General features: G+C 43.6%; 1 protein-coding gene across 3 annotated transcripts in view; it reads right to left on the reverse strand.

Annotated features, from left to right (window-relative positions):
* Positions 1–16,860, reverse strand: part of SEC24C (SEC24 homolog C, COPII coat complex component) — a 1,750,167-nt gene that overhangs the window by 796,197 nt on the left and 937,110 nt on the right. For all 3 annotated transcript variants that reach the window (XM_069610689.1, XM_069610688.1, XM_069610687.1), the window contains one exon: positions 14,245–14,436. In XM_069610689.1, coding sequence (XP_069466790.1) covers positions 14,245–14,436 — 192 coding nt within the window. The remainder of the gene's footprint in view (positions 1–14,244; positions 14,437–16,860) is intronic.

Raw genomic sequence — 16,860 nt, forward strand, 5'->3', positions numbered from 1 at the left:
GAGAAAGTGGAACCCTTTTTTTCCCCACTGTCTCATGTATTTTAATGTGATTTTGTACACTGTTTATTTTGGATGTAGAGTCTGACAAACTCCATAGGCATCATCTTTTACATTGTGTGACACAGCACCTTCAGTGCAGTGGCACAGGGAAGTCTCCCAGATTTCCCAAAGGTTAAAATATCTTCTCCTGGATAAACTATTGTTTCCAAGAGCAGCAAAGTGAAATTGACTTTACTTACCATTGTAACTTACTGGACCCAGCACACACTAACAATAGGGTGCTGGAGGGGCTACCTAGTATCCCCTTTATCTAACTTCAAATGTAAAAATTTTTACGTTCAACGTTTTGCACTTAATGGCTGGTGGCAGTGGTTTTTTTTTTTTTTTTTAACTACCATGGTGTGTCTTTACCGTGGGCTGCATTCACAGCTACAGTAAAGCACCCCAGGGTGCCATTTTTCGTCAAAATGGACCAGGTATTCTTTTTTTGCCATTTGTGGAAAGGTCCTTCTTCAGATTTACTCTGCGCGCCAAACCTGTTTTGGTCCCATTGTTCGCTTTGCCCTTGGCGGGATTCACAAGTGAAGCCCCCCTCTGGCTCCAGGGTGTCTGGGGTAGGCAGGAAGTGAGGGAGGTGCCCGAAACTCCATGTGCTTAGTCTCCTAGGAGACCTAAATGCACTCTGTGGCGATTGGCCGGCAGACTGTCCGGCAAGGACAGCCACCCTGCTGGGTGACAGAGCTGGGCTGGAATGATCGGGAGAGAACTGAATAAAAGGCGAGTCTTTTGGTTTGGAAGGCAGAATCAACCACTGGACGAAGGAACCGAAGAAGAGCTTGAAGAGGACGCCTGCTGCAACTCCTGGACCGTTGGTTTGCCCGGTGAAGCCCTGCTGCTGTGCTGAAACTCCGAATTCGTATCGACAGAGAAGCCCCTGTAAGGACGACTTCTCCCCTTGAGTTGGTGGGACCAATCAACTCCAAAGTAAGCCACCTGGACCATCCATCTCAGAGCTCGTTGAATTTCCACAGAGTTGCTGCTGGAAGCCGTATAGCCAGGGAGAGGAACACCAGATTGTGTGCGTTGCTTTTAAGCTGGCCTAGAGCTTCACGAAGATCCTCCAGATTCACAGGAAGCAGGAATGACTGAGCCTGAGCCCCCTCAACAAAGTGCAGGACCCCAGAAGCAAGGAAAGCCCATCTCGACAGTCAGGAACCGCGTGATGCTATTTGCGGTAGACGCGAGGAGCTGAAACACTGAACAGCCACTGAAAGTGAAGTTTGCCGGTTGCAAGTTTTGACCGTCCCAGTGCACTGCAGGAGTCCCCCAATGTCCTCCCTCTTGTCCCCACGACCGAGGCCCAGGAACAGCGAGACCTGTAGAGCTGCACAGGAACAGAAGTCATCTGCTGCATCTTAGCTTCATTTCTAAGGTAGTGTAACAAAGTCTAAGAGAATTTACCTCTTGCTGTAGAGTTACCTGCATCTTCTACTACTCACAAGTCTAATTAGCTTGTGGCCCTACGTCTGATTCTTCTTTTCATCAAAGACTCCTAAGAACTTGTGCAAAGTTTTTTCCATTTACTTACCAGAAGTGCTTCATCCTATACAAGACTTTTGCCCATTGACTTTGGCTTAGCCTATTGAACTGAATTACTCTTCTAGTGGGAACCAAAAGTATTTGCCTGCTTAAGAATATTTGTGGTGTCTTGTTGTTCTAATAACCTTTGCCTTTTACCAACTTCTAAGATTATTCGAAATGCCAACAGTAGGATATTAATGTCCCGAGCTCCCTAGCTATTGAAGTCACCTGTGGGTGTAGGTTGTGACTGTGGGCCATCCCAAAAGGGTCTTTACTGATTTTAGAAACTAAGAGTGTACAGTATTGAAGTGTATTTGTGTGTTACTATTATATTGCTCCCTTCTGAAGAAGGCTTATTCCAACTGACTGATGAATTAGTAATTGTTTATGGAAGAAACCTTGAGTGTAAGAGTTTATTTGAATACCTGTAACTGTGAATCTCTGTGTAACTCCACTACAGCTCACATTGACGCCTTTTGATACAAGCCTGGCTGCTCAACACGCTACCAAAACTGTGTAGTAAAAGCTTATACCAAAGGTTGGGTTTCCTATACCCGTCGTCACAGTTGTTTGTAGTGTTCCCAGAGGGTACTGCATGCAAACTTTGCCTAACACAGTCTCAGCTCAGGAGAGCAAAACTAGACTCCAACAAAAACAGATTTCACATTCCTTCAAAGGAGTTTGCTCTGTAATCCTTAACCCATCCATCTAAGTGTTAGGGAGAATTCTCATAAATGTGCTAAATCCCTTCAATTTACAGACCCCCAGCAACTTTGCTGGATTTCGAGGACTTGATTTTTTTACCTGGAAAGAGTGTGCGCCTTTTTTCCCACTCTTTCATGTATTTTGATATGTGTTTTACTCTTGTGTTCTTTGATTATGGAGTTAACTCCATAGGCATAATATTTTCATGTGTGTTACACAGCACCCTAAGTGCAGTGAGACAGGGATGTCTTTTAGACTTCCAAAAGGTTTAGATACCTTCTCTGGGATACACTACTGTTTCCCAGAGTCAGTAAAGTTAAATTTACTTTACTAATCTTTTTAAATTCCTAGACCCAGCACACACTATCTTCCTATAGAGTGCTGGAGGGGTTACCTAGTATCTCCTGTGTCTAAAAACTCATAGCAGTCAAATGCTACCCTTTCCTATCAGAATGGCTGGTGGCAGTGGTTTTACAACAAACTACCATGATTTTTCCCGAACACTGGTAGCTATAAATCACGACAGCCATGTTTTTCAAGATGGCGCATTAAGCCCCTTTGTTTCAACAGGTCCCGGTCTTCTTTTCTTGCCGTTTCTTTTTGGAAAGGTCCTTCTAGAGTTTGTCTCTGAATACCAAACCAGGTTTGGTCCCTTTGTTCCTAAGCTTTTGGCAGGCTTCAGGACTGAAGACCACCTCTGGCGCCCGAGTGTCTGGGGGTGGCCCGGAAGTGAGGGAGGTGCTCGAACTCCCTGTGCTTAGTCTCCTAGGAGACCCGAATGCACTCTGGCGTGATTGGCTGGCTGACTGTCCGGCAAGGACAGCCACCCTGCTGGGCGAGTGGCAGCTAGGCTGAAATTAAAGGATAGTTCCGGGACTTTTTTTTTATTGTTCCTACGGTTCGGCCATGTGTTTTTAAGCATAAATCGGTAGATCGTAGAAAACTTTCCTATGGACCTTACCCGACTTTTCGTCCATTAATGCACTCGAAATCAGCCGCCATTTTGTGATAATCCTATCATTTCCCCCCCATCGACCTGGCTCACCTGCGTTTGCGGCACTAAATCAAATCCCCCGCCCCTGAGCCTGACATCAGCAGACGCGTACCGCCCATTTCCCAACGCCAAAGCACGTTTCGTGTCAACAATCGCTGCGCCTCAGCTAATGAAGTGTCGCCATGGAAATGGCAGGACGCCTCTTTCCTCAATAAGTATAAACACACCGTTTCACAACACACAGCAGCAGATTTTCGATTCCATTACTCTCTCTGTGTTACTTTGAGTATTCTGTGACTCGTTTCTGTGCTCTGGTCAGCTACCTTCGCCGCTTCTAGGCCTTGTGAACACCTGTACCATCTCTGTAAATTATTTTACTTTCTTTACCACACAATGGCTACAATAATGCCGTATATGTACGAGCCCGAGTACACCGAGGAGGAACTACTGGAAAGGCAAGCACGCGAAAACGATGGGGATTCGGACGGCAGTTGGGAGGACCAGTCAACGGATGAAGAGCCTGGACCATGTCGCATGGACGGCGTCTCCACCTGGTGCACGTGCAATCGGTGCGAGCTAATGCCAACTGAGGAGGAGAACTGCTGCTGCCGTGAAAATTCCGGGTGCTTGGCCTACATTTCGGAAGGCGAGCCAAGTCCGCAATGCATCACCGAGCTGCCAGAGTTCAGAGAAGCCTGCCTCTCACGGACCGTGTTGAGGATGATGATGGTGCTTATGCACGAACTTCGCGGCACTGTTCGTCCGCGTAATCCGAGTAACGAGTAAGTATACTCTGGTTGTGATGTCAGTGATGCCACTACTATTTCATGGTCGTCTCCCACATATAAAATTACATCTACATATCATTCGAACGCATGTAAATTGGTTCCATATTGTGCATTTTCTAGATAGAATTTTTTTCAAAGCAGAATGACATTTTTTACCTTCATCGACATTGATAAGAAAGTTTTGTCATTTTAATACCGTTTGCATCTTTCTTTTTCACCGGTGGTACAGGCTGGTGGCCTATCGTTGCTTCACTTGGTGGCTTCACGGGAGGCTCGGACACCGCGTTCGGAGAGTAATACCTGCCTGTGCGGTACTTGCCATTAGACAACATTTCCCCAGCGACAGTGGACAATACCGCGGATTTTCCCTGGATGTGCTGCAACCGGAACTTTACAATGTGTAATGTTTATTATTTATGTTAAATTGAAATTAAGATCTAAAATAAAACCCAACATATATTTTAACAATGGTTGTTTTGATTTTTTAAATGAATCTAGTGTGTCTCCATTGAATAGTCTTCCTGTGCCTTGTCACACCACATGTCTCCGGCCAGCATCCTCCCTAACGCTGGCCGCCCACCTTCAATCCCCATAACCGTTGAACCCATATGCAGCAGACATACATATGTTATTTTGCGGGTTGGCATCAAGCCTCCCGGCCTTGCCTCCTCCCCCAAAAATACTTACCACACCGCTTTGTTCAAGCGTTGGCAATAAAAGGCCGTTGGATTTTATTGATACAAAACATGGTTATAGGTAAATAATCAATATGGTTGATCATAATAAATCATCCTTTTGGGCACCGGGTACAGAGATGACCCCCTCTGGCCCGTGCCACCTTGCCACCACAGGCCAGCCTGCTGCTGACTAACTGCCTAGGCATCCAGGGTCTCCAGGGTGAACTGCACCCATATATTCTCCTGGGAGGGTGAGGTATTTATAAACTCACCCCCCTGCCTTCCATGTACTAGATCCTGCAGCCTGCCTCTTACATGCAGTTAGATGGCCTCTCCTTGGTGAGGCCCTGCGGCAAACGAGTCTTGTCTGCACGACCACCGCCCCAATCCACCCCCCGCCCTATCAAAGGCAGTTTGCACCGGGGTACTTGCGCTGGCAAGTGGAGCTGTCAGGGAGCGATAAAGGCCAAGAGGTGCCAAAGACCATGCACACTTCAAAGTGGTCTAGAGAGCATGGGTTGTTGTTCCCGTGTCTACCTCCAGACACCGTGTCTCCTGCCAAGCATCCCCCCTCACGCTGGACGCCCCCCTGCAATCCACATAAGTGTGTCTCCATTCACGAGTCTACGTGTGTCTTGTCTGCACGACCACCGCCCCAATCCGCCCCCCCGCCCTATCAAAGGCAGTTCCCACCGGGGTACTTGCGCTGGCAAGTGGAGCTGTCAGGGAGCGATAAAGGCCAAGAGGTGCCAAAGACCATGTACACTTCAAAGTGGTCTATAGAGCATGGGTTGTTGTTCCCATGTCTACCTCCAGACCCCGTGTCTCCTGCCAAGCATCCCCCTTCACGCTCGACGCCCCCCTGCAAAACGCATAATGCCACGACATATTCACGTCATTCATTCACAAACACACCCCTGTTTCGAATTCTTTATAACCCACTTCATATTTCTAATGAGAACTTCTTTGCGCTTTGCTAGTCAACCCGTGAAGGTGCTGGTTATCTGCTCTTCGTCTCTGTGAACTTCCGTGACCACTTCGAGCAAACTCGTAGTGAACTGCTCCCTGTTCTACGACAAGAAACTACTCTGATCCCTGCATCTAACTGTTTGTTCATCAAGGTAAGGCCATGTACCATAATCATTTTGCGTCCAATTTTTTAATTTATATCTATTTGCTAGTAGTCATCAAATTGCATCCATGTTTTCTTTTCTTTCAAGACAGTACATGCAAGGAACTAGTCACATGTTCTGAGTTTAGTCAAATTATTTTTCTATTTTTTTAAAGTTATTCAAATACTTATCCGCATGTGAAGAACGTGTATAGTTCCAAGAACCAAAACGAACCTTGCATTGAACCTTTTATGTGTCATTTAATTTTTTAACACATTGGTATTCATAGAGAATTGTTGATCTTTACTTTTCAGAACTTTCCACAATGCCTGCCTGTTCCATTGGCGGTTGCCCTTCGAAGACCCATAAAAAATCTGAAGGTACTATAATGCATGTTTTCCCTAAGACAATAGATCAGATAAGAGAATGGGTCCGATATTGCGGATATCCACCGTCTGAGCTTGAAAGTAGAGTCCTAGAAGTCTTTGCGGACAAGAGGGGTGATCGATACCGCATCTGCAGCAGGCACTTTAGCTCAGACATGTACTCCACATCATTGCTAATAAAGAATAACACACAGCGAGCGAAGCGAAAATTGCTCTCAACCGCTATTCCCACTCTATTCGTCCACATCCCTCCACTGGTGAGTCAAGTTTACGGATTTAGCTCTCGGCCTTGCGGTAGTGTGTAGCATTAGCTAACAATAATTTCCCCATTTATGTATCCACTCAATATGAAGGCGGAAGATTCTCCATCCGTGTCGTTATTGCAGTCATCAGCCACTTCAAGCGCCTATCGGGTAATCTTACTTAGCTATTCTGCCACTGACTTGTTTTAGGCATGTAAATCAATAGTTTTAATTTATCGTGTAATTATTTTACCTAATGGTACACCCTAGTACTCGTCCTCTAGTCTTTGTTTTCAGTTATAATTATTGTTATCCAAAATAATGCAAGTACTGTCTTTCAGGGAGATGCTGAGGAGTCCAACGCATTGACGACAACCGTTGATGTCACTCAGATGCTCGAGGTACGTTTCCGGACAGTTCCATCGATGGAGATCATCAGATCTTGCATTCTTGTAGCGTGATTGTTACACACAATGTTTCTTTCGTTTTTAGCCATTGATATGTCCTTCTGTCGTCGCCCTCCTATGTGTCTTCTTTTTTCAATATTGTGTTCATTACTAATGAAAGTCCTATGTTTCAGGGAGTCGAATGGAGCATTAGTCCAAGAAGAAGGGGGAGCATGCAGTTACGGGTCGGCGCAATGTTCTACAAGATCATCACCCCTAGTAGTTGATGCAGATCTCTGGGTGGTGACACTTCCAACGATCGACCAAATCGAATCATATTTAGATATCCATTACTTATTTTAGACAACTGATCATTTGTGCAGGTCTATTTAGATGAGCCGTTGACGCCTGCACAAAGTTTATGTTCTTTTTAACAAAATAGAAAACCATACTAATGCAATTACTGTGTTTCAGGGAGTTGCTGAAGCGTCATCTTCAATAATATCATCAATGGAAGTCTATGCGGAGCCCGAGGTATGGATCTTGACAGTTCCATCTAACTAGATCAACAATGCGTGAATAATTGTCGTTTGAATGTTCTACACAATGCGTTCATTCGTGTTTTGCTATTGAGATGTACGTGGGTATTGGTCCCCAAGTACATTTTGTGTTTTCAATATTATTATACATACTAATGAAAGTTCTATGTTTCAGGGAGTCGATGGAGCGTCAGTGCGTGATGGATGTGCTTATCATGAAAATATAGTCGTTGCAGCGCAAGAGGAAGTGGAGACATGCACACACGAGTCGGAGCAACAGCGTCCTGATGTTGAAGTTCGAGGCAAGAAAGTTTCAAAGAAAAGAAAGCAAAAGAAGGTTAGTGGCCTGGTCACTATATTATGTTGTTTTTCACTGTTATTAGTTCAATACTGTAAGTTGTGTTTAAACTGAACATCCCTTTTCCAATCTGTCCTCTAGTTGCGAGTGGGTGTACGAACTAGATCTACACAGACAGTGAAGCGAACGAGAGATGTTGCTTGTCAAACCTTTTGGCAGGGACTTGAGACTGGAGATGCATCGTGCCAATGGGAAGAATATGAAGTGATTGACAACGGAGCTATACCACCACCAGCCATTGATAGTGAATGTCCTCCTGGTAGTTCGGATGCAGTCGGAGATCAATTCACAGAATCCACACCCGCAAAAACTAAGACCGCGAGAAAGTTGAAGAAATTGTTTTATTCACCCATCGCCGGAGAAGGAACAGATGTTGCAATGGAAGAGAATGAAGTGGACGACAATGAAACACCATCAATATCACTGAACATAGCGGAAGACGATATCAGAGATTCTACCTTTCATGTGAGTGACATGTCCTCAACGTTACAGGCCGAACCAGCTGGGATGCAGAGTGACAGTATAAGGAAAGAGGCCAAATTCATTGTATTCGATAGTTGTTTGATTGATATTATTATTAGGATGAAATGTGGGCATTCGGTTGGTGGCGAAGTATGTGGGGAGCCATTGATTAATGTGACTCGTGCAATTCGAGGCACTAACCTTAAAATACATGCCACCTGTACAAAATATCATCCTTTCTCATGGTCTGCACAACCCATGCTGGGGCAACTGCCAGCAGGCAATCTACTTTGTGCAGCGGCCGCACTTTTTAGTGGTTCAAGTTTTTAAAAAGTTAGAGTCTTTCTTTCAGTTTGTGGGAATCCATTTCATTGCGAAAACTCAGTTCTACAAATACCAAATCGATTATCTATTTCCAGCCATTAGCGAAGCTTGGAGAATGGAAAAAATGTCTATTGATAGTACATTCGCGGACAAACGGTTCAGGCTAGCCGGTGATGGACAGTGCGACAGCCCAGGATTTTCAGCCAAGTACTGCACCTACCACTTTCAGGACATGAAAAGTAAGAAAATTGTGAGTTCGGTGGTCGTGCAGGTGTCACAAAGTACATCCTCAGTGGCCATGGAGAAAGTTGGCTTTGTAGCATCATTGCAAGAACTACAATCGCGGGGAATGGTGATCGACCTGATAGCCACGGACAGACGCGTTTCAATTGCCAAGACAATGAGAGAAGAGTACAAAAATATAAATCACCAATTTGACGTATGGCATCTTGCAAAAACAATCAATAAAAAAATGTCGGCTGCAGGTAAAAAAAAAAGATATGCAAGGTATTTCACAGTGGTCCAAGTCAATCAGCAACCATCTTTGGTGGAGCTCAAAAACATGTGGAGGGTCGTTGGAAATTCTACTGGAAAAATGGCGGTCAGTAATGCTACACTGTAGCAACGTTCACCACTGGACCACAAACCAACATTTCCACAATTGTGAACATGGCCATTTGTCCACAGAGGAGGCACGGAAGAAGAAGTGGTTGATTCCTTCATCACCCACTCACAAAGCCATTGAAAAGATTGTATTTGATAAAACTATAACAAGAGATTTGAGGGGACTCACGGAATTCTGCCACACAGGAGATTTGGAGGTGTTCCACAATATGTGCCTAAAGTACAGGCCAAAACGATTGCATTTTGGCATGGAGGGCATGATAAATCTGACTCTTCTAGCGGTCTTGGCACATAACCATAATGTTGGCCGTCAACAAAGTAGGACGACCGGAACTTTAGGGACGCTTCGCTACAATAAGGCCTTCACTAAAAGAAGTAAAAAATGGGTGATCAAACCAGTGTTTCAGGATATGCAATATGAGTTTATTGAGAGACTTATTGTTGATGTCCTAGATAGGCACATACATGGAGTTGTGAACGAACCTGTGCAGGGGACAACTGCATTGCCACCCAACATTGCCTCTGTTCCATGTCCACCTAAAGCAGAGCTCATTGAGAAATACACATCACGGTTTAAATGATTGTAATTTGATTGTCTGTTCTCTCGAGTCTCCTCATGTCGCAGGCCCATTGAATATGTGTAGCTATGTATTGTGTAAATAAAAGTGATTGCTCAGTGTACATGCAATGTGTCTCTCCACCGTTGCCCCTCCCTTCACCGTGCAGTTGTGCGAACCACCCGGGTGTCACCTGTGACTTTGCTCTGGAGTCTCCTCATGTCGCAGGCCCATTGTATATGTGTAGCTATGTATTGTGTAAATAAAAGTGATTGCTCAGTGTACATGCAATGTGTCTATCCAACCTTGTTCATTTGCGCATTAAATTAAACCAAACAGTAATATAAATCATTTTTCAAAAAATATAGAATGTCTCCGTATTTATGGTTCTCTGGGGCTGCAAATGCACGCAGACAAAATGCAAAGATGGAGTGTAAATTTCAAGTCCTGTGAGATGGCCTTACACTGAATGTAGCTAACTAGGAATGTGTGCTCGTTCAAAGTGAAGGTCAGCTGCTTTGATTTTTTGCTCGGGTGCCGGAATGGCCCACGACTCAGTATAAGGTTCTATTGTTATTTGACCTTGACAGGCCGGGACCATCCCGAAAGACTTCTTTTTGGGGGAGTGGTGCAATAACGTAAACGATAATGAATATAATTTCAGAAACGAAAGCCATTTAATGTTCGTTCATTAGAAGAAATAACGTCGGCATAGAAGGAGTGGTATTTCGGGGCTGCCCTACGCACAGACACAATGGAAAATGCAAATATAATGTAAGTAACTCTTTAGATGAGTTTATACCGCAATTTAATTACTATACAGTAGCTTTAATGACCGGTTAAGTTGTACTTGTTAGTTCTATGTGGCATATTGTTTTGTACCACGCACTATCTTGAGGAGAACCATCTCCTTTTACGGAAGCACCTCAAAACCTTCCTCTTTGCTCCTGCTTTCTCTCTCCCTCTCCCCTGCTACAACTGGTCCACTGTCTGCGACCTCAGTCCTGGGCCCTTCCACTCTCCACCTGCACTGCCTCCCTGTCAACCCCTGCACTGGGGGACTGTCTCAGTATCCTACAGCCCCCCCTTCCCAGCACTTGTTCTGCACTTACCTTGCACTCGCCACCAGCTGGCCCTATGTATTTATTATTTTATGCTACTTACCTTGTACTCCACTTCCCCCTCCCCTTCCCCTTGCACTTTTACCTTCCCCCTACCCCTGCACTTGCGCGATCTGAATGACACCTGGCCTAGTAGGATCGTTGTCTGTCTTCTCCTTGTTCCCCCCCCTCCCTGCCTCGCCACGCCTTGAAACACTTGTGAATAGGCGCGTTGCAAATGCCATATTATATCATATCAGTGACGAAGTGGTCCACTGGCGCTCAGGCGGCTCTGAAAAAGGCGGAGGAGAGGGGGTGGGTTACTGGAAATGACGTATAATACCCAGTTGCACTGTCCTAGCTATGAAATAATTTCCCGACCTAATATATAAAATGAATAATTTTAATAAAGATCTGATTGTGAGACTAATTTCATTTTTTATGTTTTTTAAACAGGTACATCCTTCATTATTGTATGTGTCACGAGTACCAGACACCGGCGGATGGCTTTTACAACCGCCAGTTGCTTCTCCGCGTGAACAACGTTACCACCCTGACCATTTTATGGGACGATCGCCAAGTACAAGTATGCCCTAACGCGGTACTAATGGCTAGATGCAACATACATACCGTTGTGGTGGCCTAGTGCCTCGTTGTTGGAACAGCCATGCGATTATCAGTGCGACCGAAGAGCTTATTTTATCGTAAACCAACACCCTGTGTACTGCACACGAACATCGCTTGCCTCAAGACAAACTATTTTGGATCGAGAGCAAAGAAAAATGCAAATCGCTGAATATTCTCTAAACATTTGATGTCAAATAAATGTACTTTACCAAATTTACAATCTTGCGGTTTGATTTAAAAGTACAGTTTCATATTCCGAATTGTGGCGCGCTGTGTTGTGAGCTGATCTGTGTTGGTTTCCGGGTTCTGTGTGGAGTCGCGTAGAAGACGCCTGGGCGCGTTTGCCTACGCAGCACAGTCACGTCATGGATAGAGGCGGGGAATATGAATGTTTTGATAAAGTCTGTTTCAGGGGCGGGGGATATGATTTAGTGCCGCAAACGCAAGTGAGCCAGGTCGATGGGGGGAAATGATAGGATTATCACAAAATGGCGGCTGATTTCGAGTGTGTTAATAGACGAAAAGTCGGGTAAGGTCCATAGGAAAGTTTTCTACGATCTACCGATTTATGCTTAAAAACACATGGCCGAACCGTAGGAACAATAAAAAAAAGTCCCGGAACTATCCTTTAATGGGAGAAAATTGTTTAAAAGGCGAGTCTCTTGGACTGAAAGGCAGAGTTGACCACTGGAACGAAAGAAACAAAGAGAAGCTGTACGAGGACGGCTGCTACAACTACTGGACCGTTGGTTTGCCTGGTGGAGCCCTGCTGCAGGTCCGAATCGCCAGGTTCACCCTCGACAGAGAAGTCCCTTCAAGGACGACTTCTTCCTTTGAGTTGGTGGGACCAATCAACACATAAGCTACCTGGATACCATTATCAGAGCTGGTTAGGATTAACCTGGGGGAAGCACACCAGCTTGTGTGCTTGAAGGAACAGCAACCAAAGAATTGCCCATTTTCCAGCTTTGTGACCAGTCCACGTTCAGTGTAGGAGTCCCACAACATCCTCCCTCTTGTCCCTACGACTGTAGCTCAGGAACAGCGAGATCTGCAAGAACTGCCAGGAACAGAAGTCTTCAGCTGCATCTTTTTCTTCAATATAAGGTACGGTGAAAACCCGACCAAGAGAACTTACCTCTCACTGCAAAAGTTTATGGAACTTTGGCAACTTGCAGGCCTAGTCAGCTTGTGACCCGACATACAAACCTTTCTTCCGTGAACTACTTCTATGAAACCTTGGCAAATACTTTTACGTTTTAAATACCAGAACCGTTTTTACTTATACAAGACACTAGTCCATTGACTTTGGCCTATCTATTGTATGGAATCAACTCCTCTGGTGAACTCAAACTATTTGCACTGTTTTAAAGTAACTAATAATAGTTTTATTAACTTGTGCCTTTTTGCTCCTACTTGAATGCTATTTGGCTCCTATTTCAACGGAGCTCAACTGCTTAGTAATCAGTATTGTATTATAACTTGTGTGTGATATTGGTTGCCTCATTTAGTGAATGCTTTATAAATGATTGTATAATAAATTAATAATTGTTTTTACCAAGAAACCTGGAGTATAAGTGTATCTGAATACTTACTATTGTAGACCTTTGTGTAACACCCTTACAAGCTCACATTCCCTCTCGAGATAATCCTGGCTGCTCAGCTCGCTACCAAAAAATTTGTGGTACAGACTTATACCAAAGGTTGGTTTTGCTTACACCTGTAGTCATAGTTGTGTGTAGTGGTCCTGCATGCAAACTTTGTCCAACACCAAGTTTTTCAAACATTCACACACCCAGGTAGCCCAAGGGGTACCATCAGTCTTTTTGAGGGTACTAAACCTCTTAAGGTACTGGGAAGGAGTTTTCCCAAATCTGGCTTTCAAGGCCAGCACCACATTCTCATACTCCAATCTTTCAAGTTCCCCCCACCTCCATTACAGCATCAGTTGCATCCTGGGGGAGCCTAGAGAAAAGCAAAGGAATCAACTGATTCCTGTATTTAAAGGCACACAATCAATCCAAAATATCAAGTTTCACATCATACATACTCACTGCTTCTTTAGGCAGGCAAGGCCTCTTGGGACCGAGAGGACTCTGGGAAGGAAATATTTTGAAGAGCATGTTGCATTTCCATTTCCCCGAGTTTGATGTCCTAATGTTTGGCTTCAGCCTGGGCTTGCAAACTTTTAAATTCCAATTCAAGTTTCATTTATTTTCAAGAGGCACATATTCTGGACTCAGTGATGGACCTTGTGGGGTCCCAGTGGATAAAGGTTGAGGCAAAAGGGCTTGCTGAGGCAAAGTCTTAATTTGCTGCTGTGCTTTTACAAGAAGCTAAAAACTAAAAGCTCAAGGTGCATGGTTCTACTTAAATGAAAACCACTATTCAGGACGAAAACGGGTGCCCATGTTGGACATCTTTGAGAAGCATGTCTCACATACCATTCAAGCAGTTTTACCAAGAAATAGTTTCTTAACAATGAAATTTGCCAACCTAAAGACAGTAACGCCTGTCACTTTACTACCCTAAGGTTAGAGTATGACAAATTATTTTCTCACACTTTAATCCACTGGAGCAACACATGATTTATCTCTAAATAAGTAGCTGCTTATGTGTATGGACTGAAAAAATGAATCTTTCCCAATGCATTGTCATTTCATTTGACATTTTTAATAAAAGCAAGAGAAAGGTTCAACATTGTATTCAGCCTCACCATTTATCACCAAGCCACAATGTAAACCACTCATGGCAACATAGCAAGCATTTTAGATTCCATTACCTGATGATGACTGCCCTGGATTCTTTCACATTCACAAGAAAGCCATCGAGCAGCGGGACAAACATGTCCGACACATCTGAGACAACCATCATCTGGGGCTGGGCAAGTGAGCTCTTTACATTGTAAAAATGAAGCACTTTGTTGTAGGTGACAAAGCCCACCCGGATGACCGACTCTTCCATTCCCCCTTCCCTGGAATAAGAGAAGAAACAAATAAATAGAAAAACTCGAAACACATTGATATTAGCACCATACTTCAAAGAAAGGACGCCTTCTAAAATAATGCTAAATATTAATCAAAAGATTTTTTCTATATGCATGGCTTCCTGTATTGCACTTAAGGGAAGCAATGACCCATGCCATCAAAGCTGTCTTAATAGTTTTTAAGTACATGTTCAAAGTTGTATTAGTTAAATACAATAGTAAAACTATTATGGATTATTGCAAAATATTTAATGTGAAAATATAGAAGACACACATTTCTTTAGAAATAGAGTGAAACTGTGGCTCTGTCATGAGCCCCAGGAGCTATATTTGTCCTGAATAGTTCACCAACCTTTTTCCTTAGTGAATCCTAGGAGGCTCACTAAGGGTTCTACTTTAGAGTAGCCAGGCTTATCTCAAGAGGGGTCAATGTGAGCTGTAGGACTGCAACATAGAGATTCACAGTGACATGTATTCAAATAACACATATACTCAAGGATCCTTGATTAAATAATGATTTATTAATTTAACAGTCAGTTTTAAACTAAGCCTTCTTTAGAAGGGAGCAATATGTAACACTCAAAATACATTTCAAAATTCACTTCTTCAGTTCAGTAAGTAAAAAACCTTTTGGGATGGCACACAGACACGTCCTACAACCTAGAACAGAACTGAGGCTACGGGTGGCGTGCATCCTATTTATAACATCCGGTTACTTCGCCCTCGACGGAGGCCTTTGAGGGACATCGACCAGACGTCATCGACGCAGGACAACCTCTGCCGAAAAAATTTCCGAAGTAACACAGCTGTGGACATTACATGTCAAAGATGTGGAATACGTTGGAGGACACAATCCATTCGAATGCAGGTCTTCGAAAGTGGGTCTCACCAGGATCTGGGTCGTGATCGTCGTTTTCACTGAGTATTTTTTTCATTTCTATGCTGATTCTATAATTTTATTTTAGACATTATGCACCCTAGAATTAGTACTTGACCACCATTAGATTATATAATGACTTAGTTTACACCTTGGGGACTTACAAATCGAGATAGCATAGCTATTTGAAAGTCACACGCATCGCGCCGTCTTATAGACGCGATGCGGTCACGTGGTTATGTAAATAACCCATTTCCTAGCAACACCACAATACGGCGATGCACTGCAGCGTTCAGACGGCTTGTCTCACGGCCGTGCTGCGTTTACAGGTATCTTTGCATTTTAGATTGTAATAGATAAACTGCTTCACTTAAACACATGTAGCCCTCTGATTACTCTAACTTTCATGCTTTTAGAAAGCCGTTGTGACCGCTGTCCTTTATTGGACCATGGGTGTTACTGACAGCCTGACACTCCTAAAAAAAAAGCTAAACTGGCTACACACCGGTATAGAGGTACCATTTGTTATTTGTTTTTCACTCCTTTAGCCTTATTATGTTGTTGATTTACTTGTTCCTTACTGCATTTATTTTGTTGTTTATTTCCAAACATATATTCAAACGCTCATATGAACATTCTACATTCTGGTATGTGTTTAAATTTTCTTTATTGATTTATGCATGTGTTTTTATGTTGTGTGTTCACATTATTTCAATACAGACTTGCCCTGATGAAGGAGTTTGTATACTCCGAAATGCATTGGCATATTAAGTCCATACCTAACATGTGATGTGTAGCTGCAGCCTCACTAAGATTCCATTAGTGTTGTGCTCTTATCAATGATCTTTTGATAAATTATTATTGAATTTATTTCTGACTTGGATTCTTTTTGACTATCATTTTTGAAATTGGATACAAGCATGTTTACCTATATACCGGAATATTTTGAAGAAAGTCTTTTTAACTTCATAACCCGTTGTTTTGGGTATAACGGAGAGCGGCTGTGTGACTAAGTTGGCCATACTTAGTCTTTTCCTTCACTGTTACTTTTCGAGTCAGGGTGTCTCCAGACTCTTCACAGCCAGCTCCCTAAAAGTATTTTTTGAGAAGCTTTATTCTTCTGTTTACTTTGTTACTTCATTTCAAGAATCATCATACAAAGTGGTGCCCACTTATTCCTTTCCTTGAAAAAAGAAGAGGGGCCATTTTGGTAAAATGAGCGCCCTTAGGTGCCTTTATTGGAGCTGTGAACATAGCCTGCGGTTACGGTGCACCAAATTAATACAAGGTATCACTGCCACCAGCCATTGAAGTTAAGCTTGTCCCTGTAACAGAATTCTAACAGTTTTAATGTGAAAGGGGCTACATTGCCTCTCCCCAGCACTCCACATAAGGTGGGGTGTGCTGGCTTCACAGAATAAAATGTAAAAGGGATCCAAAGATTCTTTCTACCCTTGGGAACTGTAGTTCTCTCAAGCTTAGCAAAAGAAAGGTAAAAGGGGAGCTCCTAGGGCAACCCAGCAACAACAAGCACT

The sequence above is a fragment of the Ambystoma mexicanum genome, chromosome 8 (assembly GCF_040938575.1).
Source record: "Ambystoma mexicanum isolate Mex_15411 chromosome 8, UKY_AmexF1_1, whole genome shotgun sequence".
Taxonomy (NCBI): domain Eukaryota; kingdom Metazoa; phylum Chordata; class Amphibia; order Caudata; family Ambystomatidae; genus Ambystoma; species Ambystoma mexicanum.